The 25,621-nt window shown below is 40.7% G+C and overlaps 1 protein-coding gene across 2 annotated transcripts in view; it reads right to left on the reverse strand.

Annotated features, from left to right (window-relative positions):
* Positions 1-25,621, reverse strand: part of si (sucrase-isomaltase) — a 110,161-nt gene that overhangs the window by 51,161 nt on the left and 33,379 nt on the right. For both annotated transcript variants that reach the window (XM_079679290.1, XM_079679291.1), the window contains exons 9-19: positions 25,121-25,233; positions 24,857-24,982; positions 21,517-21,648; positions 20,315-20,434; positions 15,160-15,273; positions 14,284-14,368; positions 13,074-13,191; positions 9,503-9,674; positions 6,256-6,372; positions 2,978-3,132; positions 947-1,031 (exon numbers count right to left, since the gene is read on the reverse strand). In XM_079679290.1, the coding sequence (XP_079535416.1) occupies positions 947-1,031; positions 2,978-3,132; positions 6,256-6,372; positions 9,503-9,674; positions 13,074-13,191; positions 14,284-14,368; positions 15,160-15,273; positions 20,315-20,434; positions 21,517-21,648; positions 24,857-24,982; positions 25,121-25,233 (1,337 nt within the window). The remainder of the gene's footprint in view (positions 1-946; positions 1,032-2,977; positions 3,133-6,255; positions 6,373-9,502; positions 9,675-13,073; positions 13,192-14,283; positions 14,369-15,159; positions 15,274-20,314; positions 20,435-21,516; positions 21,649-24,856; positions 24,983-25,120; positions 25,234-25,621) is intronic.

Genomic DNA, 25,621 nt, shown 5'->3' on the forward strand with positions numbered 1-25,621 from the left:
CCTTCTTGTGTTGGAAACTTTGCCACAATCACGCTGATTGAAGTTACTTTATCCCCGGCCTCACTATGAAACCAATTCGCTTTCCACTATTCTGTAATTCACAAGAGGCCGTGCCAAATTGCTTATTAATCAGGCCACTTTGACATGACCGCAATCGCTTTGTATGCACGCATACACATGCACCTACAGGCACGCACATTATGAGTACACACAGGAGCAGGGATATACACACACACACACACACACACACACACACACACACACACACACACACACACACACACACACACACACACACACACACACACACACACACACACACACACACACACACACACACACACACACACACACACACACACACACACACACACACACACACACACACACACACACACACACACACACACACACACACAGAGCCAAACACACATATACACACTTCTATCTACACTTCTAATCTCCTAGTAATGAGGTCAGTGCTCTCATTAGAGCTGAGAGAAAAGAGGGAGGATATGAAAGAGAGAAGAAAGAGGGATGAGAGGAGGGGAGGGCAACAAAGAAAATCCCATGTCATGTTTTCCCAGTGGAGGTCAGGTGTGTGTGTGTGTGTGTGTGTGTGTGTGTGTGTGTGTGTGTGTGTGTGTGTGTGTGTGTGTGTGTGTGTGTGTGTGTGTGTGTGTGTGTGTGTGTGTGTGTGTGTGTGTGTGTGTGTGTGTGTGTGTGTGTGTGTGTGTGTAACTGATCATTTCATCTCTATCATCTGCTAGACACATTTATCCATGTATCCATCTATATGAGCTGTATCCTTATATGGAAGTTGAAATGTTGCATGAAAGTACATTTTAATTAAGAGCATGTACTTGAAAGACTAAAGCATGCTCATATATTTAAGTGTATTAATGTTCTGGGATTATTCTGTCTGTTTTGTTGTGAGCTGCCTCACCGGGTCTAGTACAGGTGTGATGAGCAGGTGTTTTCCCCAGAGGAACTGCCGGTCCACCGTCCAGGTGTTACTGTCAGAGAAGAACCTTGGGAATGACAAAATGTTGTATTAAATAATAAGATATCAATTTTGAATTTAGACCACATTCATTGAGTAAAATGACCACGTTCCTCAGTCAGTTATTAATATAATATGCGTTTCTTGCGGCTGTTTTATGAAAACCAAACGTTCTGATAGCACTGTTTCCTGCTTCATCTTTCTTTATTCAATGTTTAGAATTCAGCTAAATTAAAACAAACAAACTTTGGGGCCACTTAAAATGTACACTAACGGCCCGTCCACACGGCGGCGTGCGTTGAAGCTTCAAAACTTCTGCCCATTCACTTTGAATGGGGTGACGTCACGCGTTGCCGAACTGCATTGTGGTTCCGTCGCTTTGCGTTGCTCGCTTCAAAAGTTGAGCAATGTTCAACTTTTGAAGCTTTGACGGAAGCGTCAGCCAATTGCATCATATGCCAGTACAAGCTCTAGCCAATCAAACCGCGTGCTTTTGTGTCCGGGCCGGGAGATTCATGTGATTGGTTGTTGGTCGAGTTTCAGACACGCCCACCAGCAAGCTTCAACGCATGCCGCCGTGTGGAAGCTGCGTTAAACTCCCGGCTTATGATTTTAATAATAGAGCGATAAGAGTAGTGATATCACATTGTGACTAATGCTGTCAAATGATCGCGTTAACTTACATTTTTTGAATTAATTGCGTTTAAATATTTAACGCATTTAACGCATGTGCAGAATGGCCCGCCCCCTACATCCCACCAGTGGCAGCGCCAGGGTACGGCTGGGGTAGGCTACACCCATACCCTGAAATGGCTTAGCCCCACCATGAAAAATGATGTTAAAGTAAGCAAAATAAAGTCTGCCAACTCGCGCCGAGAATTGCACAGACAGCAGTTAGTAAGATTGATTTCAGTAGCCACTTGTCTGGAAATACCGAAGACCAGAAACGGTTTTGAAAACTTTTGTCACGTAGTGATCGTCTTCTCAATAGAACATCTGTGATAATGTCTTCTGGCCAATCAGAATCAAGATAACGGAGTGGTGTTGTTGCAGGAAGTCCCGACGGAGAATACTTTTGCTGTAGTACAGGGGTGCACATAAGGTTATGTGCGTAATCGCATTTGCGTACCGACGTACTTGTGAAGCTTTTCCAGAAGGCGGTTAGATCACCGGACGACAGAGTCGGTCTCCGTGTGCACAGACAGGGCTGCTGTTAACGTCGGTCTGTACAACGGAATTGTGCCAAAACTACGCCAACCGGCTGCGGAGGGAGACTCCCCCCACTTCACTGGAGAACTGCGCTAAAACAGCTGATCACAACGTTCACACTCTGTGGTCACGAAGTACTCCACTAGCCCCCAATCGACTTTCCTGAAGTACTCCCCCGTTGATAGAAATCAACACGTAATGAATTAAGACCCCACGGTTTGATGATTGATAGGTGTGTGGACTGTCTTTCATTTTGACACACAGACAAATGTTATAATAAACATACATGTATGTTAAATGGATATATCCGCCTTCTTTCATTTATCTTTCCATTCCCCCAACAATACACATAAAGAAATGGCATATTTTGGGCATAGTTCGAATGGTGATTAATCATGATTAATTCATTTTTAAGCTGTGATTAATCTGATTAACATTTTTAATAGTTTGACAGCCCTAATTGTGACAGAAGTAAACAAGGAGTCCAATGGAGGCGTTTCAGGGGGAGGGGGGGGGGGTTTGCCTTTGCAGACCATTTACATCCACAACAACCTATAACACACTGGAGAAAAGGTAAAACCTCAAAAAGGATGACAGACCATCTTGGACTAAGAACGATGTCCACGTGTGTTTATTAAGGTGCATTAGCTCTCTCAGCTACAAACATATACATACACATATGCTATACATGTTCAATTCCCCAAAGCAAGGACCTGAACTGATATCATGAGGACAGCATCTTTACAATTATCTTTAAAGACTTACTCGTGCATGACAGGACGAACAACAGTCTCCCCCGTGGTGTGGGCTTTGTAGAAGAGTGTGTAGAGGTAAGGCAGGAGTGTGTAACGTATCGTCAGGTAATGTTTGGAGCTTTCCAACAGGGTTGAGCCGGGGCCGAACACAGCTGGGTCCTGGGGCTGGAGACAGAGAGACGGATTAAAGCGGATGGAGTTTGATGAACGCAGGAGAAGAAAAGTGGATGGAAAGCAGAGTTGTTTTTTATTAACAGCAGGGAGCAAGGAGAAAGAGATAGGAAGATGAAATAGAGAATTTATTTTGAATAAGAAAAACAATAAATGGAGAAGAACTGGTAAGAAATAAATCAATAAAAGATAAGGACTATGTTTTTGAATCTCCAAGCTGTTCATGATGAATACGTGGATATTGATCCTTCATTCAAAACATTAAGATGCACATTAACTTTACATGAAATGCAAATGGGTAAGTAGAGTTTGAAAAGAGAAGAACACTTGAGGGATAGAAATAGAAAAGGGAAAAATGTGCGAGAAAGAAACAAAAGTATGATTTCATTTCAATGATAGTGGAGAGTGAGAGGGTGATTAGCCGCTAACAGGCCGCGCTTCTCTCGTCTGGCTAATCATTTATGCCCTCGGCATCCATGAGAGTGTGATGAAGGATTTTGTGTGTGTGTGTGTGTGTGTGTGTGTGTGTGTGTGTGTGTGTGTGTGTGTGTGTGTGTGTGTGTGTGTGTGTGTGTGTGTGTGTGTGTGTGTGTGTGTGTGTGTGTGTGTGTGTGTGTGTGTGTGTGTGTGTGTGTGTGTGTGTGTGTGTTTGGATTGGCTTGCATGGTCGTGGTCGTGTGATGAGAGCCATGATTAGGGCAAAGCAAAGGTCACACATTAGCCGTCTCGTTTAGAGAAAATCGTACTTCAGATTCATCATCATCATGTCCCTGTCCTCCAGCACACACAGACCACCTTCCCTCTCTCGCTCCTTCCATAGCACACCATGTCTTCCTCAATCCCCCCCCGCCCCAGCTTTACCTCAGCACTGTGATGTTTTTGCAGCTGTGATGAGCATGGAAATGTCACATGAAGAATATTGTGAGAGAAACGATTTTCACGCTATGCAAAGTTGCAGACGGACTTTTGTCGGCCCATTTATTTGTGTTCATCTACAATAATAGCTCGGTGGCATCAATATGAACACTGTTTGAGGCACAGCGGGTGCGTTTCATGTGTCTCTCTGTGACATTTTAAGCTATTTGACTTTTACATTTATATTGTGCTCGTTGAAGAAACAAAAAAATATCACTCTATCTTCGTTTTGGTACAAATAATTGTATATTATCATTATTATAAGAATAATTGAGAGTTGACTGCTTGTTAATCTGGTCTGCTTCAACCTAGAACAAGTTTAGAAGATAACTAACTTTAACAAATGCATTGTCAACCCATCCCTGTGGGGTAATTGTCAACTCATAGCTTAGCAACAATAACAAGGCAAGGCAAGCCTTTCTATGGAGTAGTCCGGGAATGAGATTAGTTAGCATTTTAGCTCATCTTAATATTTGGCATTTAAGATCAATGCCATGCTGTTTTGTACATTTTAAAAAAACCTACCTAGCCAATGCTGATACATCTTAACACATGGATTATTACTTATATAATTTATTATAATTTAGCACCGCTACTCGGCAAAGCAGGCATACTTATGGGGTGGTGCAGACTTGAGTCATGAACCCAGAAATTAGTTAGCATTTTAGCACGTCTCAAAGTTAATGGTTTAGATGGTAATCAATAATTTGCCTATACTCTGCAAAAAACGAACTGCCGAAACATATCCCACCATTTAGCATTTAAGGTCAATGCCATACCGTTTTGTAAATATAAACAATAGCTAGTCAGCCAAAGTTGATAAGATTCCCTTAATCTGGTCTGCTTTGTTACCTATCCTTAACTAATGGATTGTTAATGCTCCCCTGAGCGGAAATTGAAGAATCATAGCATAACCGTTACAAGGAAGTTCCTGGCTTGCTAAAAAGGATAAATTCCTCATATGACAGCTGACAAAATCAATGGTCATTTAAGAAATTAAAATCAATGTTTATATGGCGTAATTTAAATACATTCTTATAATTAAAGCTGTTTTATTCTGAAAAACCGAAAGTTCACAACACTTTTAACTTAAAACCTTTATTCTGAAAATCCTTCACGTCCGGTTAGCATTAGCATGTGGCAAACCATACGTTTTGAAACCGTGAATTGAAGGTGAAATGACTTGTGGTGTTGTACACTAAACACACTGTCTTTAACACTCATGTATTGACGCTGCAACACTGTTATTAGGGAATGTTTAAATAACCATAGACATTAGAATGCAATTAACACCAGAAAAATTAGAGGAATTGCCTCGGACCCGCCCCCGTCGACGCCGGCCAATAGGAGAAGACTACAGTTGATAACCCGTGATGGACAGGGAGAATCGATCTCTTTTTCACCCTCCGCTGCCCCAACGCGAACGGGACCAACAGCTGGGAGGGGGGGAGTCGCCAACTTGCAAATGCCATTGTATATCGCTGCAACATTTGTTTAATTAAATGCTGTTAACTTTTATAAGCTTCCTTGTACTCTTTTCAGTTTATCCTAGTTTCGGGGCTAAATAAATCCTAACAGTCACCATAAAAAAAGTAAGAAGGCTGCCTGTACATCTGAATTCCTGAAACCATCGTTTAAAAAACCTTCCAATGCTACACATAAAACTAGACCCACAGCTGGAGTTGAATTAGGCGACTGTAAGGAGAACGATAAAACAACACATTGTAAGGGTAGTGTCAGATGCCTATGGGGGCATCCTATCCATCCCATGACTCATCATATTTCAGCAGGCTAATTTAACATAATTCAGCATTTTCTTTTACTTAAGTGTAAAATCTCAACCTCTGTGATGAGTATCAGTCTGACACAGAGACACTGAGCCATGTCTTACTTCAGGCTCAGATGTTCCAATATTCACTGCAGCTATAATGGATTTACAACAGCTAACATGTGTTGAACCCAAAATCAGAGGTCCTACTGCTCCCATTTTAATAACAATGTTGTACTTGTATGATGAGAATCTCCATGGATACTGAAGAGGTTTCTATTTTTAACCACTTGGCATTTTATAGCACCTATGCAATGTCAGGAATTGAAGAGTATACCCTGCAGCACTTTAGGCCAAACAATAGCTGTGTGATACATAAATCTGAAACTGACAGTCTGATACAGGAGTTGCAGAACAACACGCCTCTACAGTACCTTGAAGCCCTCAGCGTTGTGGTTCCGGCTGAAGGGATAGAAAGCTCCCACCTGCATCCAGCGTCGGCATAACTCTTCAGAGGTGTCGTCAAAGAATCCACAGATGTCTGCTCCGATCTGAAACATAGCAGCGGACGGCAGCTTGACATTTAGCCAAACCCTGCAGTATATTTCTATGAATGTCCTAAATGATACATTCCGTGTATCCTAGAGGTGACATGCCATTTGAAAAATTCAAAGAAAAGGGGATTCTTTAGAGATACCTTTAGGATACTAGCTCCATTGGTCATTTAAAGTAATCTTGTTTTGTCATATTTCATCACTTGTAATTCATAAAAATAACTGTTTAAAAAGGGGTCCATAGAAGTAAGATGCAATGAAATGTAAACTAAATTTGTAGTATAAAATGTGAATATATAGATTGTAAATCGATTGCAGGGAGTTCACAGTAGAGTAGAACAAAAATATTTGTTAGATAATAGTGAGTGCCACTCATTTTTTAAACTACCCAGGCCCCACTTATAGCAGGGTTGCCAACTCTCACGCATCTGGCGTGTGACACACGCTTTCACTCTCAATCTCACGCTCTCACGCTGCCCAAACTATTCTCATGCCAAAAACAAGAATACCGAAGACTAGAAACGGTTTTGAAAACTTTTGTCAGGTAGTGATTTTCTTCTCAATAGAACATCTTTGATAATGTCTTCTGGCCAATCAGAATCAAGTTAACGGCGTGGTGCTGTTGCAGGAAGTCCCGACGGAGAATACTTTTGCTGTAGTACATCTCTATATATACATCGATACATCGAAATAAGACCCCACGGTTTGATGATTGATAGGTGTGTGGGCTTTCTTTCATTTTGACACACAGAACAATGGGGGCTATCCACCCTTATCCACAAAGTAAAGTAATTCACACAGCCTCTCTCCTCTCCTCTCTGTGAGGAGCAGCAGGTTCAGCTTTCAGAACAAAGTAACAAAAAACTAAAATGGCATTCATTTTTTTTAAATATGTCGTGTAGTAATAGATTTATTTATTTTTCTTCTCCAGAGAGTACCAGAATGTGTATTTTATGTTAGTATTTCAAAAAATCTCCTGGGGGAGAATCCCCCCAGACCCCCCTGCAGGGATTGGGGCTTCAGCATGTCAACTCCTTCACCTGTGGAGAAATTGCAGGATTGGCTCCAGGTCGCCCTTTTTATTTACTACAAGACAAATGTGCCTTTTTATTTCACATAGTTCAATTTGGATTGAGACAGGGAAATAATCTAAACCTCACGCGTGGCGTTTCACCGTCAAGGGGAGCGTGTATGTAATTACATTGCAAATACTGACTGATTTGAGCCCCACCACTGTATGGGTTAGCCCTACCATAGATTACCCAACAAAAATACTCTGGAGCCGTAACTGCCGACCCGTATTGCGCATGCGCAGATCTAAAATCGAGTAGAAATTATAAAAAAGTAAAAGTCTGCTGCTTATTGTTCTACTAGGCCAAAATAGAGTCAAAGAGTATATGAGAGTGAGAGTGCGTTAATTAATACATTTGGCGGTTTGGAGTAAGTCTGTGGATTTGTTTGTGCTGCATTTGTTTGTCCCTGCTTATAGTATAACTACAGTATACATAGCAGAGTTATATAGCCACATCGTATGGGTGCTACATATATAAGAAGATGTTAAAAGCCAATCCAGGCCCCTTCAGATATAAACAAATGAATCTGAGGCCAACAAATCTCGTGCAGTAGTAAAAGACTTGCCCTGATGTGATAGCTGGCAAATATGTGTCTTTTAAAATGGCTCTCTTGATGTCTCTTTATTCAGTCAAGATTTACTGGCAGCCAGTAGATGTGGGCAGTGATCTATATTTGCATTAATTGCACATTGGAGTCCAAGAAAGAGACTTCAGTCAAAGGCCAGTCCACAGAGACTGCTTGCTTTCTATTGTTTACTACTGGCCCACATTTTACTACAGACTCAGCGGGAGGGAATCGATCCACATCCCATTTATCCTGCTTTCTCTCTCTCTCGTGTGTGTGTGTGTGTGTGTGTGTGTGTGTGTGTGTGTGTGTGTGTGTGTGTGTGTGTGTGTGTGTGTGTGTGTGTGTGTGTGTGTGTGTGTGTGTGTGTGTGTGTGTGTGTGTGTGTGTGTGTGTGTGTGTGTGTGTGTGTCTGTGTGTGTGTTGAACAAACCTAAAATCTGCCTTGGCATCTAGGAGACCACCTGACGTGCACAGCTGGGTGTATGTGAGCTTGTGTGCGTTTTTGTGTGCGTTCAACTTCCTGCTGTTCTCTTACACTGTTTGCATTACAACACGCATGCACGTACACAGCGTTTAGGGCACTTGGGTACCGACTTGCAGGTGGGTCTTTGCAAGTCTTGTACTTTCGAACGTGTTGGTGTTCCTACAAAGAGAACTAGTGTTCCTCCAGACATTTTAATTGATCTCATTCCAGACACTCTTTCTCTCTCTCTGTTTCCTGCCTTCCCTTCTGTCTTAATGCTTACACGTGAACATAGATCTCAATTAGCTGAGGCTGAATCCTCTTTAAAAAAAACACTGGAGGGAAACTTCCGATTCCCAGAACTACATGTTTTCTAAACTGAAACACATACCTGGAGCTACGATTGGCTCCAGTTAATGTGCTAAGATTTGTTACAAGGTAAGATCCAAAGGGAGCCTGCAGTGAAATGTGCCTGTGTTAAAAGGAGCCCTATTATGCTCATTACCAGGTTCATAGGGTTATTTAAGGTTATTATTTGTATTGTGTGCCCCTACTGTGACATGTTTACATGCTTTAATGTTTAAAAAGGTCTTTATTTTTCCAGCCCAGTCGGCTCTGATTGGTTCGCTAAATCTAGGTGAGAAACTCCCTCTGGATGGACCTTTGAGATATTAACCTTTGCAGACCATATAACACACTACAGCATAAGAGAAAACCCCCAAAAGCACAATAGGGCCTCTTTAATTATATATTTTCAAATGTAAACCTGAGAGCCAGGAGTATTTATATTCCCAAAATCCAACATAACTTGACTTTTTCTAGTGTGCCGTGACAATTTAAGTAAAAATGGCTTAGCACTGAATTTCATTTTGGGATTTTTTGTTAAAAAAAAAAACTGAAGATATTAATCCTTGCAGTCCAGTTAATCCCCGTTATGGCAACAGTATGTATTTCCTGTTAAATTCAGATGCATCAAGCATAGTAGGAACAGTACTTTTCCATCTGTGAAGGTTTGCTACTCACATAGGGAACCCCAAAGAGCCCAAACTCCAGCATGCCAGGGATGGCCCATTTTATGTCGTTCCAGTTGGCAGCATTGTCCCCCAGCCAGTGACCCGAATATTTTCCCACACCTGGAAAGGACGAGCGGGTCAACATCAGGGTACGGTTCCCTCCAAACACACGCTGCAGAGCTCTGTGGAGCAGAGACAGAGCGGGAGAGAAATAAAGAGGTTGTTAAAGGTCCCCAATTATACTGTTTTTCATCAATATATCATACAGTCGGTCTCAGACATTTAAAAAACATGTCTCTGAAGTGTTTGGCTCCAAATACCAAACATATCATGCATTGTATCATCCCATAATCCCCTCTGTTTCAACCCTGTTTCAAAAGTTCAAAAATATGGTGCCACGCCCCACTGAGAGATATTTGGTTAAAAATAACACAATGGTGCTCTAAGGGGAACATTCAGGTGATAAAGGGGGGGGGGGGGGTTACCTTGGTTTGTTATTGGCTAATGGTTACGCAAGCCAAAACATCGTTATGACATCATAAAGTGGCCAAAGTCTGATCAGCTCATTTTCAGACAGGTTTTTATAGAAATGGATCAGGACAAAAAGAGGGAGAATCTTTTTTCCTGAAACTTCCAGAAGCTCTTTCCACAGAGGGGACACATGTTGATGTAGAAGAGACATGAAAAAATTGATATCCAACACACATACATGCTGACACAGAATATAAGTGATATTAGAAGTGGACACGAGCCAGAGCTAATTGTACTTTTTCTTCCAAAATGAACATTATTATTTTTGTTTGATGAGGAAAATCGAAGCAGCATTGATTTCCATGACAATACCGAACCCTGATGATGTTTACGAAATGTGTCTCCTGCCAATAATATATTTTAATTAGTGGACGGAGGGAGGGAAAGGAGGAGGGAGTGAGGAGACAAAAGAATGACAAACTAGCTTCAATTCCAAAGGACTGAGTCAGCATGTGGACTTCAGAGGGCCTGTTTTTTATGGTCTCTAGTGTGTGTGTGTGTGTGTGTGTGTGTGTGTGTGTGTGTGTGTGTGTGTGTGTGTGTGTGTGTGTGTGTGTGTGTGTGTGTGTGTGTGTGTGTGTGTGTGTGTCCTAGCATTACTATCCTTGTAGGGACCTACATCTGTTTACACAGTCACGTGTGGGGACTCGCCTCCCTTATGGGGACATAATGAGAGGAATCACTAATTGTATGGTGAAGACTTGGTTAGGGTTAGGCATGTGTTGGTTATGGTTAAGGTTAGGGTAAGTCTCCAGGAAATGCATGTAAGTCAATGTAATGTCCCCTGAAGTGATGTATACATGGTGTGTGTGTGTGTGTGTGTGTGTGTGTGTGTGTGTGTGTGTGTGTGTGTGTGTGTGTGTGTGTGTGTGTGTGTGTGTGTGTGTGTGTGTGTGTGTGTGTGTGTGTGTGTGTGTGTGTGTGTGTGTGTGTGTGTGTGTGTGTGTGTGTGTGTGTGTGTGTGTGTGTGATTGTGACGGTAACACGGCAATGGGAAGTGCCATAAGTTGAACAAGCTTTATTTATTTGAATATCTGTATATGTTTTTGACGATAAGGCTTCGGTCACAGATATTTTTTGGAATGTATGTTGTGGCCAAAATAGGATCAACTTAAAGCCCCACCAATGTAAGGTTGGAAATGTCAAACTACACGCTTTTATTTACTTGACCTCATTTAAAAGTGAAAGTGGCACATCGGATCAGAAATCACCAGAGGCCTGTTTAAAATTCATTTAATAATTTGCTGGTGTAGTAGTGGTAATGGTGAGTATGTGTGTGTATTTATTAATGAGTAATGACTTATAAGGCATCATTGTTACCCCCACAGTCACGTTTCATTGTTTATACTGTACCTGTACTTTCTTCATTATATTTAATCTTATTTGTTTTTTATTATTATTATTTTTCACTACTTTAGTTGCGTATATACAGTAATGTAAATCTGAAGCCCAGACTTTAAAAAAATAAATGTTCAATTATAGAAAAAAATACTTAACTTGACTCTTTTCCTTATTTGATATTGATGTGCAATGGATGTCTCTTTTAGACACATTGGAGAAAAAGCCTTTACTTTGGATGTCAGTGATCGTTCAGATGTCTTGCAGTCCTACTGTATGTCATTGCGACCTGTAAGATGTCCCAAATCACATAAAATGCGGTAGCAGGAATAGAGTGCCATCAAAATAAAATTGTCGGACACTTCTTCATTTGCCTCTGCAGAAACAGTATTAAACATTGCTGAAGCTACAGACAGTTATTATTTTTTAAACTGGCATTTGAGTTACAGATGTAGCGCTTCATTTCAGACGCCTACTGCAGATCACGGCCCCACACGGGGTGGGCCCCTGCTAAAAAGGAAAACCCCCCGCAGGACTTGATTTTTTTAAACTGGCATTTGAGTTACGGTACATTTAAACACCTTGGCAGTGATGAAATTGCTACTTCAGAATATCCAAATATTGTGTGTGGGGTGAATGAACCGTTGTTATACTGATGTGAGATATACAGTATAACCTATAATTAACATTTTAACAATACTTTGATACTCTTGGCTTTGAACCTCACCATATATGACATATCTCTGCATCAAGGAGTGGGTGTGCAGTCCATTTTGTTTCGTTTAATGAGGTCCTATTTCCCATCAGCCAAAAACCCATTAGTGCAGGTGTGTGCTGCTTTCTAACGGATGCAATGTTCCCATACCATCACCATTAGTGCATATTAAAATTCCGGCAACTGAAGCTACATTTAGACTTGTTTGAAAAAAACTAGCCGGGGGCTTGGAGGCTATAACAAAAGAGATAAATATGACTGAAGCCTTTGTGCTATATCTCTGTGACATTTAGCTGTTTTTGTGCAGCTCACTTTCAAGACTGGTCGTCAAAGTTTAAAAGATCAATCTGATGTTCTCTTGTGAACTTTCACTACCATTTGGTTTGTATTGCCTTGTTGTTATCTTTGATTTTATAATGAAACATAATGGGTATATGTCTCACGAGCAACATGTTCTCAACTCAAGCCATCCTCCCTAAATTGATATACCAACTTGTGAGTATCCTGCCTTCAATGTCTATACATCATGAATCAACGTTAACCTGCGTAATGCTTCATCCATTTCCTTATCTCCTTGATCATATCCTAAAATCACATTGATGCCTCTCAGTAGGTTTGTGTAAGTCGTGGGCTCTAAAACTGTTTCAGCGCCAGACCCAGATGAGAAATTCATTCGCTCACCCTGGGAGCCTGGCTCATTAAAACATATCTTTGCACTTGTTACATGGACCCAACTTGCAAATGGTCACAGGCTTAACAGAAGGCATAAGCCAGTGGGCTGCACTGAACTGACACATTTCTCTGTTTTATTTTCCATGTCCACTCCATAATTGCATGGCCATTTCTCAAAAGCCTCTAATCCTACTACACTTGATTTTGAATATATTTTGTGTTTCTGCTGTTTTGACATCGCACACTGCATTTTGAGTTTGCCAATAGCAGCAAATTGGCGTCCGTAAGACACATGCTGGCCTTCTGTCATTGTGAAAACACTCACTTTTCAGTAGCCAGCACCATAGAGTAGCCATACAGACTGTGGACATCATAGTGGTTCCCCCAGGCCTGCTTGGCATCCATGCACAGAGTCTTACTGTACATCACCTCGTCCAGAATCTCTGTGGGGAGAGAAAAAGAGTAAGGAGGTAAAGATAAGGTGTGAGGAGGTATGGGATGAATACCAAATATACGATGCAGTCCGATAAGGAGAGAAAAGGAGGACGATGGGGACAGAAGGAGCGAGAGACATTGATATATACAGCAATAGGAAGTGGGAACAATGAGAGACAGAAAGAGCAATGGAGGAAGAGGATGACTAAGGAGTTCTGCAATAAAATGGTGGCATCAGGGGAGGACGCCTTTTCCAGTTATGATCATTCTGTCTGGGAGACAGTCAGAATAGAAGACATGGCAGAAGAGTCCATTTCAAAATACCTCACCGGGGACCTACTACTTTAGATGAGTTTTCTTCTGGACCTGAACTTACTTCATGAGCTATTGTGGCGTAGTTATCTTCTTGCGCACAGTGTTTGTCCTTCAAGCTGCACGCTCATAACATTCACTATTCACTTATAGTGGACCTATCATGCTATATTTGAATAATATAGTGTAGGGCCATACCTATATAAGGCATATTTATACTTTTTATTTTTCAAAATTACCAAACAGATCATGCATTTTAGCCATTCCTCATTTCGCTCAATGTAACACTGTCTTTGCATGGGCTGATTCTGTGAGAACAGCACCACCTACAGGCCTGGCATATGTACTACAGCGTCTCCAGCGCTTTCCAACGGCAATGTCCGTGGCTGTCTCCTCCTGATTGGTGGAGTTGGCCCGATAGCCGTAGCGCCACTTCTGTGACGTCATAGAAGTGTTCAAATCTGGATCAGTCTGTATCAGATCCGTTGCAGCCCCTTTTTAAAAGATTTGGGTATGGAGGAAAATAGAGAGGGTTGTGTTTTCTGACACTTGGTGAGTTCCCTGGAACACCGGGGACACATATTCATGTATCAAAGACGTACACAAGTGCATTTTGCATGATAGGTCCCCTTTAAAATAAGTTATGTAGATATGTGGATGGTTTGTGTGGAACACCACATGCAAATTAGATTAAACATTTGTTTAAAAGGATCACAGACATTGAGGAAATGAACTGTAGAAGAAAAGCTGGTATGGTACAGAACATATATGAAAGAAAAGGGTCTTACTTGGGGTGTATGGAGGATAGTTGAGGTTGTTACGAGCACAGCCCTTATTTGACCCTTTCACGAAACTAGCAACCTCATTCATATCCTGCAAGAGCATGAGAAAAAAACGTTTGATTCAACACAATTAGTTTGAACAAACAATTCTTATTTTTTAATAATTTACTTGGTTCGCCCGTACGTACGTGTGCTTTGCTCAAAATACAATACTTTTTTTCCTTTACAGGTATTTGTTACAATTAAACAAAACAAAGAAACACGCCTTTTTGCAAAAAAAACAACACATTTGTTTACATGGAACTTAGAAAAAAAGACAGAAAACGTAAAGTTGCCACATTAATAATAATAAAATACCAATTGAGTTTGTTAATAATTGTGTATGTATTTGTAAATATATTTATATACATATATTGAAAAACTGTATTTATATATACAACCCGCTAGAACAGTGTTTTGAATGCAGGATTATTCCACAAATAAATGCAACATGCTGAAAAGAAGATATTGTCGTCCGGTGCTGAATATTAAAAGACCTCAGTTAAACTAAGGTGTTTGAAGTAAATCGTGAAATCGTCAGCTTTGCAGTTAACAGCCGGAATAATGACTGTGCCAAATCCAAATGTTCTGCTGAAGAACCATTAAAAGGTTACTTGAATTTCAGACTATTTGTGTCGTCCCGTGTCTGGTGCTCTTTATTGGCCTCCGATGTTCAACCCAAGGCAAAGTAATTGCCTCAAAAAAAAATTACAAAAATGTAAGCTCATTGCCCCTGTGTGTGTGTAATTGGCTGCAGAATAGTATCCGTTTCAGGGTTTACGCTCGGCGAACAGCTAATCAGTGAATACAAACCTTCATGTTATCTATTTAAAATGGACTTACAATCCAGAGGGCATCGTGTTTGATCTCCCTGGAGAATCTCTCGTACTCATCAACCCACCAGTCCATGCAGTTTTGGCTGGTGTAGTCTGGAAATACAGTCTCTCCTGGCCACACCTGAGAGGCAGAGAGAGTGAGATATGTGTTTACAAGCACTTTTTAATAGTTTTTTGGGAAGAACTCTGAGAACATTAGTTTGGCATCGCTATGTGAGTTTCCCTGCTGACAGTATTCACGTTAGGATGTGTTTTGGCAAGGCACAGTGTTGTACTTCATTTTGACAACTACTTTATTTAGTTTGAAAAAAGCACCTGCAACATGTCTTTACTTCTGAGTCGACTCAATACACAGGCTTTGGGAGTAAATGGATTCCATGTACAGTAATGGAACTACATAATCAGGATTTTTTATTTTTTATCCAATTTTATCCAATCAAATTCGTAATTATTATTAGCAGGATGACTATTTTACTAAAAAAAAAAAAAAAACATATTATGTTTCTTGTGTACGTAGCAGATGTTGTTTCTTCTTTGTAAGCTGTACTCGTTTGTAGGCTAATACTTTAAGTGTGAATCTAAGTCTACTGCCCAAATCTGCCTTATAGTTTTCACTTTCTTGGTTTCATTAATTTCTTTAGATTACCAATATACCAATAACGCATATTTGGGAATAAACTGAGCTGTGACGAGCTGATGGCCGTAAAGCAGTCAGTCAACTTAAAAAAAAAGGGAGTTGTCAACAATGTTTTTAAAATTACTAACTGTGAGAACACGGTTCCACACTGCAAGGTAAGGTGTCAAATGATAATACAAATTTAAATCATGAGAGCTAACAATTTGGCAATAAATAAATGCAAATTGTTGAAAGTTGGTGTCCCTATCAGTCTCCTCCCGCTGCTTGTGTGTCAGTGCTTTCAATTTGCCAATAAAAATAACATTTGCTAGCGAGCTAGATTGTTATATGGGTAGCTAACGTAAGCTAGTTAACTAGGTGGATAGAAGGCGAACATTAGCTTGTAAAGTAGATAGCTAATGTTTGCTAGCTAGTAGGTAGATAGATTGATCATATGGATAGATAGATAGATAGATAGATCTTATCCCTTCTCCCCAAAACTAAATTACTAACATATATATATGAGCTCTCAAGTCTCACGCATTTGGCGTAAGACACACGCATTTCACTCCATTCACACGCTCACACGCCACACCTTGTATTTCTCACGCTGAGATTTCTTTCCAGGGTACCGCCCACCAAGTTGCGCCGCAATTTTGTAAAAAAACTAGGCTTGTTTGAGACGCGCCCCCCCGTTGACATTTGCGATACAGAGGGCTTCATACTCCACTAGCAAAAACATTTTTTTCTTAAAGAAATACATTTGCTATTGAATAAAAAAAAAACTAAAAGATAAAACAACAAATAAATAAACAGATAAATAAACAAACAAATAAACAGCAAACATAACAGAGGTAAATGATATTCAAGAAAAGATAAAATAACAAACTAAATAAATAAAATAAATAGCTTACGTTACGTTAGCTAAATAGCTACTAACAGCGCACTAACACACAAGCAGCAGGAGGAGACTGATAGGGACACCAGCTTTCATAGCTCTACCACGCAGCATTCACCACTATAACAATCACCTCTTTCTTGCTACAATTCAGCTGCATCAATCAGATAAGATACAAGGGCCACACTTGCTAAACATCAGCAGTGAGAACAGACAATCACGCACACCAACTTTCAAGGGGTCTACAACTCACCACTAGCTAGAACGATAAGGTACATGTAAACAGCATGATACTCTCTAGGGCAGGGGTTCCCTAAGTGGGGGTCGCGACCCCCCGGGGGGTCGCGAGACCCCGAGTGGGGGTCGCGAGATGATTACAAAATAATAAAAATAAAAATAAAAATGTATAAAAAAAAATTGATTCATTTTTTTTATAATTTGTTTTTTTCATTATTATTAATAATAACGTTTGCATAGACATTTTCAGCGGCGGACTAGCCGTCTGTATAATTTCCCCGCAACGAGGCTCCCCCTTTGACAATCCACTAGCGCAGTGTTTCTCAAACTTTTTCATACCAAGGACCACTTAACCAATAAAAAACACTCATGGACCACCTAACTCCACAAATATCCAAAAACAATAGGCCTGCTTACCCATTCCAACAGTATATAACAAATTACAGCCTAATAATGACAGCTTAACCTTCTCTATATCGCCTCGTTCACACATTAAATCAACAATACAAAGTTCAAATGCGATTTAAAATCCTCTCAGGTTTTACACCTCTTATTATGAAATGTAGACTACATTTATTATGTAGTATTATTTTTAACACGAGTTTATGTCCGAGCCAGCAGACTCACAGATTGTTGGCTACTGAGAGATATGCAAAATACAACGCATGTAGTACGACACAAACCTCCGCTTTGGATTTTCAAAACAAAATACAATAAAACTATGGTCGCAGGCCCAAGTTTAACTCTATGAGGCCTGCATGGTCTGTCTACAAAACAAAAATAAAAAAACGTTTATGCAGCCCCAACAACACTCTCTGATCATCAACAGACTTCATGCAATGCTTCATCAGATGCATATAGATCATAATCTCTATCTCACTCCTAACACATCTAAATCTACTTTCAACATGGATAAATGTTCATAAAAGACATCCATTGTTTGTTCTATATGCTTCTTGAAATCCTAAAAAACACATCGTTTTTCTAGAACAGATTACAAATCGCCTGAAAATGGTACAAACAAGTGGCAACATGCTTGACGGAGGTGTTGTGCTGGGCTATATCATGCAATCGACCTGCGCTTAAAGTTAAACTTAAGCTCGCTGCATTGCGGAGATATTCCCGCGAGAGTGTGGAAAACTGAAATTAATTCACTTGCCCCCCCCCGTCGACAGGGGGTCGCCAGACTGTTATTTTGGGGGTCGCGGGCTGAAAAGTTTGGGAACCCCTGCTCTAGGGCACAAGCATTGGGAGAAGCAAAAGCTTGGCCCTTGGAAATGTCACAGATAGATCTGAGAGATGTGGAAGTGACAAAGATGAAATACAGAAGAAGGGGGGATTGATGAGAGAAAGAAATGGCAGAGGAGAAACAGGATAGAGAGACTGAAGAGTTGAGGAAGAGAACAGAGGAGAGGAGAAATCGATAATGCAATAGAAATCTCTAGACGTGACTGTGTGTTAGAAGTCCTCCTTAATGACATGTATTGAGAAAAATGATTAATCCACCAGGGACAGGCTGAGATGGTGTGTGTGTGTGTGTGTGTGTGTGTGTGTGTGTGTGTGTGTGTGTGTGTGTGTGTGTGTGTGTGTGTGTGTGTGTGTGTGTGTGTGTGTGTGTGTGTGTGTGTGTGCATTTCTTGGAGTGAACCCCTCTGTAGAGCATTAAATCTCAAGGTTGCTCGACGTTAGCTATCTTTTACCTTTACTTCCTCTGCCAATAACTTTACAGCCCAGTTTGTAGCAAAGATATGAATCATGCTTTCGTAAGCTCACGTGCACACACACATAGATTTATAGGAATATGTTGTTGGCAGGCTGTAAGAACTTCAAGGTCAGGGCTTATTGATGGTCTCTCACAGGTATCATCTCTTCTTTTCCAGCCATTTCTCCCTGATGATAACTCTAGATTTTGCTTACTAATGCTGACGCCCCGTTAAACACCTCCGACAAATCTGCTGGCATTTGTAACTCGGTCTCTCTCTCTATCAAACGTCTATTTGTGTGTTTTTTATGCTCCCTGTCTGTCAGTGTGACTATATTTTCTACAACTCAGAAAGTCCTCCTACATGACTTTTAATCTATTGTGTGTGTCTTTCTTTATTCCTGCCTTTTTCTCCACCCATGTTCCCGTCAGTCATGTCTACCTTTTACTTGCTCTTGTCTCTCCCTACTGCGTTGTTTACACCCATTCGTTTTTCCATCTGTTCTTAAATCATGGGCCACGAGAAAAAAAAAGCTTTTATCTTATCTTTGGGAGCAATTAGCTGTCTTAAAAGCAGAATAAATAACTGTGTATCTACTCTATCGCTGACACGGCTACCTCAGAGGTCGCTTTGGAGAGACCCAACTGTTTTAATAACCAGGACACATACTGTATATTGTTATGTAAATAACCTAGAATCAATTATAATCCTTCACATGCGTGCACAGTCCTAAAGCACACACAACCAGGAATAGCTTCTCATTTCGAGACACGGATACACACACACACACTTTTTCTTTCGCTTGCTGTCTCTCCCGTCCACACACTCGCACACCTAATCTGTGGTGCGTCGATGCAGAACATTTTAAGATTAAACACTAATGCGGAATCAATGCATATGTTTGACCTGTTATAAACAGCATGAAGAAGCGATTTGCCGAGGGACCGGGCCTAATCGTGTGTGTAATCAAAAGCAACACTATAAAAGCATGGGAGCAGCAGACTTTTACCCCCCACCTCCACCTCTCTCTGCGGGAGAGAGCTTTTTAAACACATGCTCTGTGGGGAGAGGGATCAAAAACTTAACATACTGGCTTAAACCTCCATTAGGGAATATTATGGCTTGATGGAGTGTGAGCCACAGTCGCACATATACAACGACATATAACTGCTTATAGCTGGAGTCATATAATGCAGAGGCTCAATGGCAAAGTGGACCTTAAGCATTGTTTCATTTATATCGTGGAGTCATGGAGCCAGCTAGGTCTTTTAGGTACATTAAGGTCCAACATTGTAATATTACCCAATTATTTATTGAGCGTTGTGGCATGCTCCTGGAATCCACTTGAGTATTTATTTCACAAAAGAGAAATGTACCGTACAAACGGTATTACAGACTTAATGAAAAGACTGTCTACAAATCCCCCTCTCATTTGTGTTGAATTAGGTTATGTCCAACACCCATTTAACACCTGTGTTTGACCTGTGCTCTGCAACGTTAAGTTTGAACCATCTAAACAATGATCTCTGTTTCGAGCCATTTAAGACTCACACAATCGGCCTACGTGTGTTGGAGTCTTGGTTTAATAAAGGCATTACCATTGGAGGAGGAAATGCTCGAGTGGAGATAAGTATCTCATCATTGGCCACTATTGTTTAATCTGAACGCATGCTCCAGTTGTTTTCCTTAGCACCCGCATGCAGCTCACCTCTCCTAACAGTGGAGTTTCTCCGTCTGAATCCGTGATCCAGGCCTTCTGCACAGTCCCGCGGTCAAACGCCTCATACGGAGCACCCCCTACCCTCTTACTGGTAGCTACTGCGGGGTCCTGGGGAAACAGAAATGCACTCATAAGAACACAACATATACAAATGATATTTATAAGAACTGTTCATAAAGCACAGGTGAGTCGCAAAGCTGCTTATCGTCTACCTGCCAGTATCGTTTTGTGTAAGAAATGTATAGTAGGGGTCTCCAGCAATTACAAATGCCGGATGCTAACTTGCATATGTTGGGTTATTTTTACAATCAGCAGAAGTTGTGTTGAATTGCATTAATAATAATAAATAGATTTAATTTGTTAGCGCTTTTATAAGTGCTCAAAGACGCTTGACAAAGACATTAGTAAGCATTATAGCCCGTAGATAAATTGGTTCAATAATGGCTTGATTTTGGACAATGTTGGAGTTGTGTTGGGGGTTATCGAGGATGTTGAATCAATTTAGGGACATTTTCAATTTCCAAAATGGCAGTTTTAACAAGTGGGTAGATTTTGATAATTTTGTTGTCCATTTGAAAGTTTATAGGATGCTGGATCGATTGGATTTGACTGATTTGGAGGGTATGTATTTCAAATAGTAAGCGTTAACTTCGACAGGTAAAAGGTTGAAGGACATTTCTTACCACAATGATCCAAACAAAGCAGAACATGCACATTTGAATTGACAGACCAATACACTTATTTGAAACCTGGATATTTGAGGTAACAAAGGCAAGTATACCAAATTAAAATATATCACGATAGCTAAATGATATGCTTTAAAAAGGGAGATAAAAACTATATAATAAAAACGCTGTGTGTTCAGTGGTGGGTGTTACTTTTAAGAAACAAATCATAATGTTGCAATGTTCTGGGGTTTATGTCAGAAACAAGAAAAAAAAAATATTGAATATGGTTCTTGAACTCTCCCTGTGAAAGCAGATCATTAATGGACTCAGGGATTTCAGATGGAGTTTAATTTTAGACAGCGAGAAACAAAAAGTATCTGCCATGCTTCATTACCAACCTGACATCACATCAGCCACTATTCGACAATAATACACGAATAATAATACCATCAACAACAAAGACATTCAAGGTGTTGTTTTGTAGGGATGCTTAAAGGTTACATTATCAATGTGTCTTCTTACCAGGATGAGGATGTATTTCTGTCCCTTCTCATGAAGGTAGTCGGCGAACTGAGGCAGCTCATTGAAATTAACTTTGTCGTAAGTGAAATCTTTCTTATCCTCCATGTAGTCGATGTCAGTGTACTGAACGTCCTGCAAGGGTAGAAAAAAAAAGAATGTGTGGGCGCTTCATTAACACGACATAAAATAACTACCGTCATTTTCGGACTATAAGCCGCGCCTTTTTTTCCCATTTTTATAACGGTGCGGCTAATCTATGGATTTCACAGGTTACAGTCCACCACCTTTAACTCTATGGGCTCTATGGCCGGTCCGCGCCCCCCACCTTTAAGCGGCGGGCTCCAGCAGGAAAAGCTGGAGGCTGGAAAAGAGTGAGACAGGTAGCGCGCAAAAGTCAAAGTGGAACCGAGAGTGGTACGAGAGACAGAACGAGAGCAAGACAGACAGACATTACGAGAGCGAGACAGTTTGTCCCCGTACCACTGGTTGAAAACCGCTGCTGTAGATCAGTGCCGGTACGTGCGCTGGGAGCGCACCGTTTAAGTTTGAAAGTTGAAAAGTTTGTGTGTCTGAAACGCTATGTGATACAGTACAGTTTACACAGCACATGTTCTGTAGCTACTATTGCACTAAATGGTAACACTTGAATACGTTATGCAAATATGCAACTTGTTTGTTGAAATGTTAATAAATGGGAGCTTCCTCAAACAGCCATCTCTTTCCCGACAATCCCCTCTGTGCATGAACCCTTACATATGGTAATTAAACATTAAAACACCTGCGGCTTATAGTCCAGTGCGGCTTATATATGTACACATCATTCAATTTAGCTGCTGCGGCTTATATTCAGGTGAGCCTTATAGTCCGGAAATTACGGTATTTCATATGCAGTTCATTAAACATTTTTAAAAAGTGTCCTAGTCTTGGATACCTTGATGAGTTTACTTCAAATAGGTTGGATGTCATTAGATATTCAAAGCTTAATTGGAAATGCTAAGTTGATGGCATGGCTTCCATGTATTAAAATACCATTTGCATTGATTTAAGGAATTAAAAAGGTCTCTTAATGCCATTTAAAGGTAGCCAGTCATGCCTCCACTCCCCTGCATAACTGGAACAAATCCACTCATAATCTTTAATGTGAATTCATAATACAGTATATTTACAATTTCCTTACCAACAAACACCCTATTAAGCAAGCCACAGCAAAAAAAAAGTTGTATTGCGATCTTGTCTGACCTGCCTTAGCTATATTTTAGAGACCTGCATGGTGTGCTAACTCAGATAATGTGCTACTAAACCTTGGGAGGACAATGGGAGTGTTAGCACATCCTTTTTTTTTTTACTGTGCATGGGACTTATGCTTGCTCCCTGTCTGTCTGTTGTCTGCCAAAATCTACTTCACATCGATAGAGCAGATGGTCGGGAAGGCACTGCCAGATCCTTCCTCTAATGGTAATCAGCTCCAGACATATTAGGGAGAATGTGATAATGCCCTCTGTGGTCTATCTAATGGTTATCAAATATGTCCCTGAGTACAGCAGGAGAGGAAGCAGCTGCATCTTAATGTCTTCGGTTATGAAAGAGAGATAAGAGATTATCCGAGTGAAATATTGAGATAGGTTAGTAATGTGTTTGCGTTTAATCTTTGAATAAGACAAGGGTTCAAAACGCGTCAATGATTGGCGCAGTCTTTCCTGACTTGTGATACAGTTGAAATGTTTTATGGGGGCGTTTAAAAATTCAGATTGGGAGTTTACCTTAGTTATTAAGGAAGGGAAAAGTACATCAAACAGCGGCGCTCTGTGTAGATGGGACTTCTTACAGTTATTCCCAGGCGAAGTTAACCAGCACAGGCTCCTTCCCAAGAACATGTCAACCAGAACTGGTATTTATCAAGAGTCTCAGAAGGGAAGGAGTGTTGGGAGTAGTTTGAGCATTCAGATCACGATGAATGAGATAATAAAAGGATCTTGCTCAATTGATCTTTGATCAGCGCTAACATTCAGTGATGCTTGAAAGATAGTTGTCCTGGGATTGAACCTAGAGCCCAGTAGACTCTCCAGTATTTGACAGAAAGCTGGATTACCCCGTCTAGGCTAAAGGCCACCGCTATCACTCTGACTGTCTCACAAAGTCCTGCTTCCGCCTTCACATCACGTCTCCACAGATAGTGTAGTGGTTAGGGCTCTTGCCTCTGGAACCACACAGAAGTGCATGAGTGGTTCAACTTTAACAAGGGGTGAGCAAGGTGAATTATCGATTTCCTTCACTTTCCCCAAACCAAAGGTAGGAGCTGAATAAACCCTCTGCTGCAGCTATTATGCATTGCCACAGCTTGACTTCAGACAGTTGGTGATTGAAATGCATATTTGGTTTTAAAGAAAATAAGCCTGGGAAATATCTCCCAACGTTTGACATCTGAGGTTAAATTGAAAGACCTGCCTCTGTGTTGTCCCTAATTTGCATTCCTTGATCTGCAAACTAAATCAATAATGTGTTTTCATTCCCAAGACTGTTGTCGATTCATAATGAGCTCATGCTTCTGATACTTTGGGTGGATTTCGTCACTGTTTCTCAGCAACCGATTGCCTTTTTCTCTTTGTCACAACAAAAAGATTGTGTGAATGGACCGGAGAACTTGATGCCCGACCTTTCATCCTGTCTGATAGGCTTTTATTGTTCATTTTCATTGAGACAATAAACACAGTGCAAACCAAATGTCACAGGAATGTAATTGCATACAATTTCCTGCACAGAGCTGAGATATAGATTGTGAAAGTGGAGTAGGGGTTTATTAAAGTAGGGCGCCATCAATTAACAGCAAATTCCTTTTGCCATAAGGTGTCGCTATAACTTCGCCTCAAGATGGCTGTGTACATGCGCTCGGCAAAAAGCAGTTTCATGACGAAATGGCCAAGGCATTGTTATTTTATAGAAACTTCAGATTTTTAAACATTTGAATCCTTAAGGCCTCAAAACTGTCTTGACTGAATTTGAAGTTGATAGGTCTAAAGCTGTAGAAAGAGTTTGTTAAAGTAGGACTCCTGCACACACAATAAAGATAGGGTGTTTGAAATTGGTTGTCAATTTATATTATTTAACTATATTTTCAGCAATCCCTCAACATGTGCATACTTGAATGAGTTTTCAGTCATGGCAAGAACCTCAAATATGCCTTCAAATGCTTAAACTATTTCTAAGAATAATACAAATCCTACCGGTTTTTTATGGTCCGGTTACAAAACCACAGATTGCAGAAGCAGCAATAGACATACAGATGGGCCTATATATGTATAGACGGCCTAAAAATAAAAAAAGCAAGCTGTCAGGATCTTACATATGGGATGCCCGCAGCACGATTCCTCTCCACTGTATCTTTGACCTCTTTCAGGCTGCCGTAGTTCCAGCGAGAAAGCTGGAAACCCAGGGACCAGTAGGGAGGAATGACCGGCCTGCCAATGAGCTGAAACAACAGCGGACATATTGTTATTTCAATTACTGTGCCAGGGCTGGCTACTCACAAACCACAGAGAACCTCATATATATATATATCTTCTTATGTAACACATTCCTTCTAAAAGAGTATTTGTTTGTGCCTCACCTCGAGAAACTCCTGCACCACTTGTTCTGGCGTGTCTCCAAAGAGGATGTAGAAGTCAAGGACTCCGCCGATCGTCCTGAAGGTCACAGCAGGAGCTGGTTGCAAAGTCACCTCTGAAAAAAAGATGGACAAGCATGATAAAATGCCCTTCCAAACTATTTTTGAACCGGCAGTGACTCTGCTTTGAGGGATATCTATTGTTGTGCAGACATGAAACAAGAAGATGTGTATCAGTCAAGACAATCCACGAGAGGCAAAAGCAACACAAAGCTTTTTACATCAAGAGGCTATAGACATGAGCAAGAGGAACATGTCAGCAGGCGTTCCCATTGCTTTCAGTCATCTCCTTCATGGAATAAAAGAGCCATGCAATATTCTCTTTGATTTGTCAGCACCATTTTTTGATTGAGGCAACAGTAGATCCACTTGGGTTATGAGGATGAAGCATAATATGTGCCCTTGAACCGTTTTGAAAAGTGCTTGTGAAATAAATGATTATTA

Source organism: Notothenia rossii, assembly GCF_949606895.1.
Source record: "Notothenia rossii genome assembly, chromosome: 4".
Classification (NCBI taxonomy): Eukaryota; Metazoa; Chordata; class Actinopteri; order Perciformes; family Nototheniidae; genus Notothenia; species Notothenia rossii.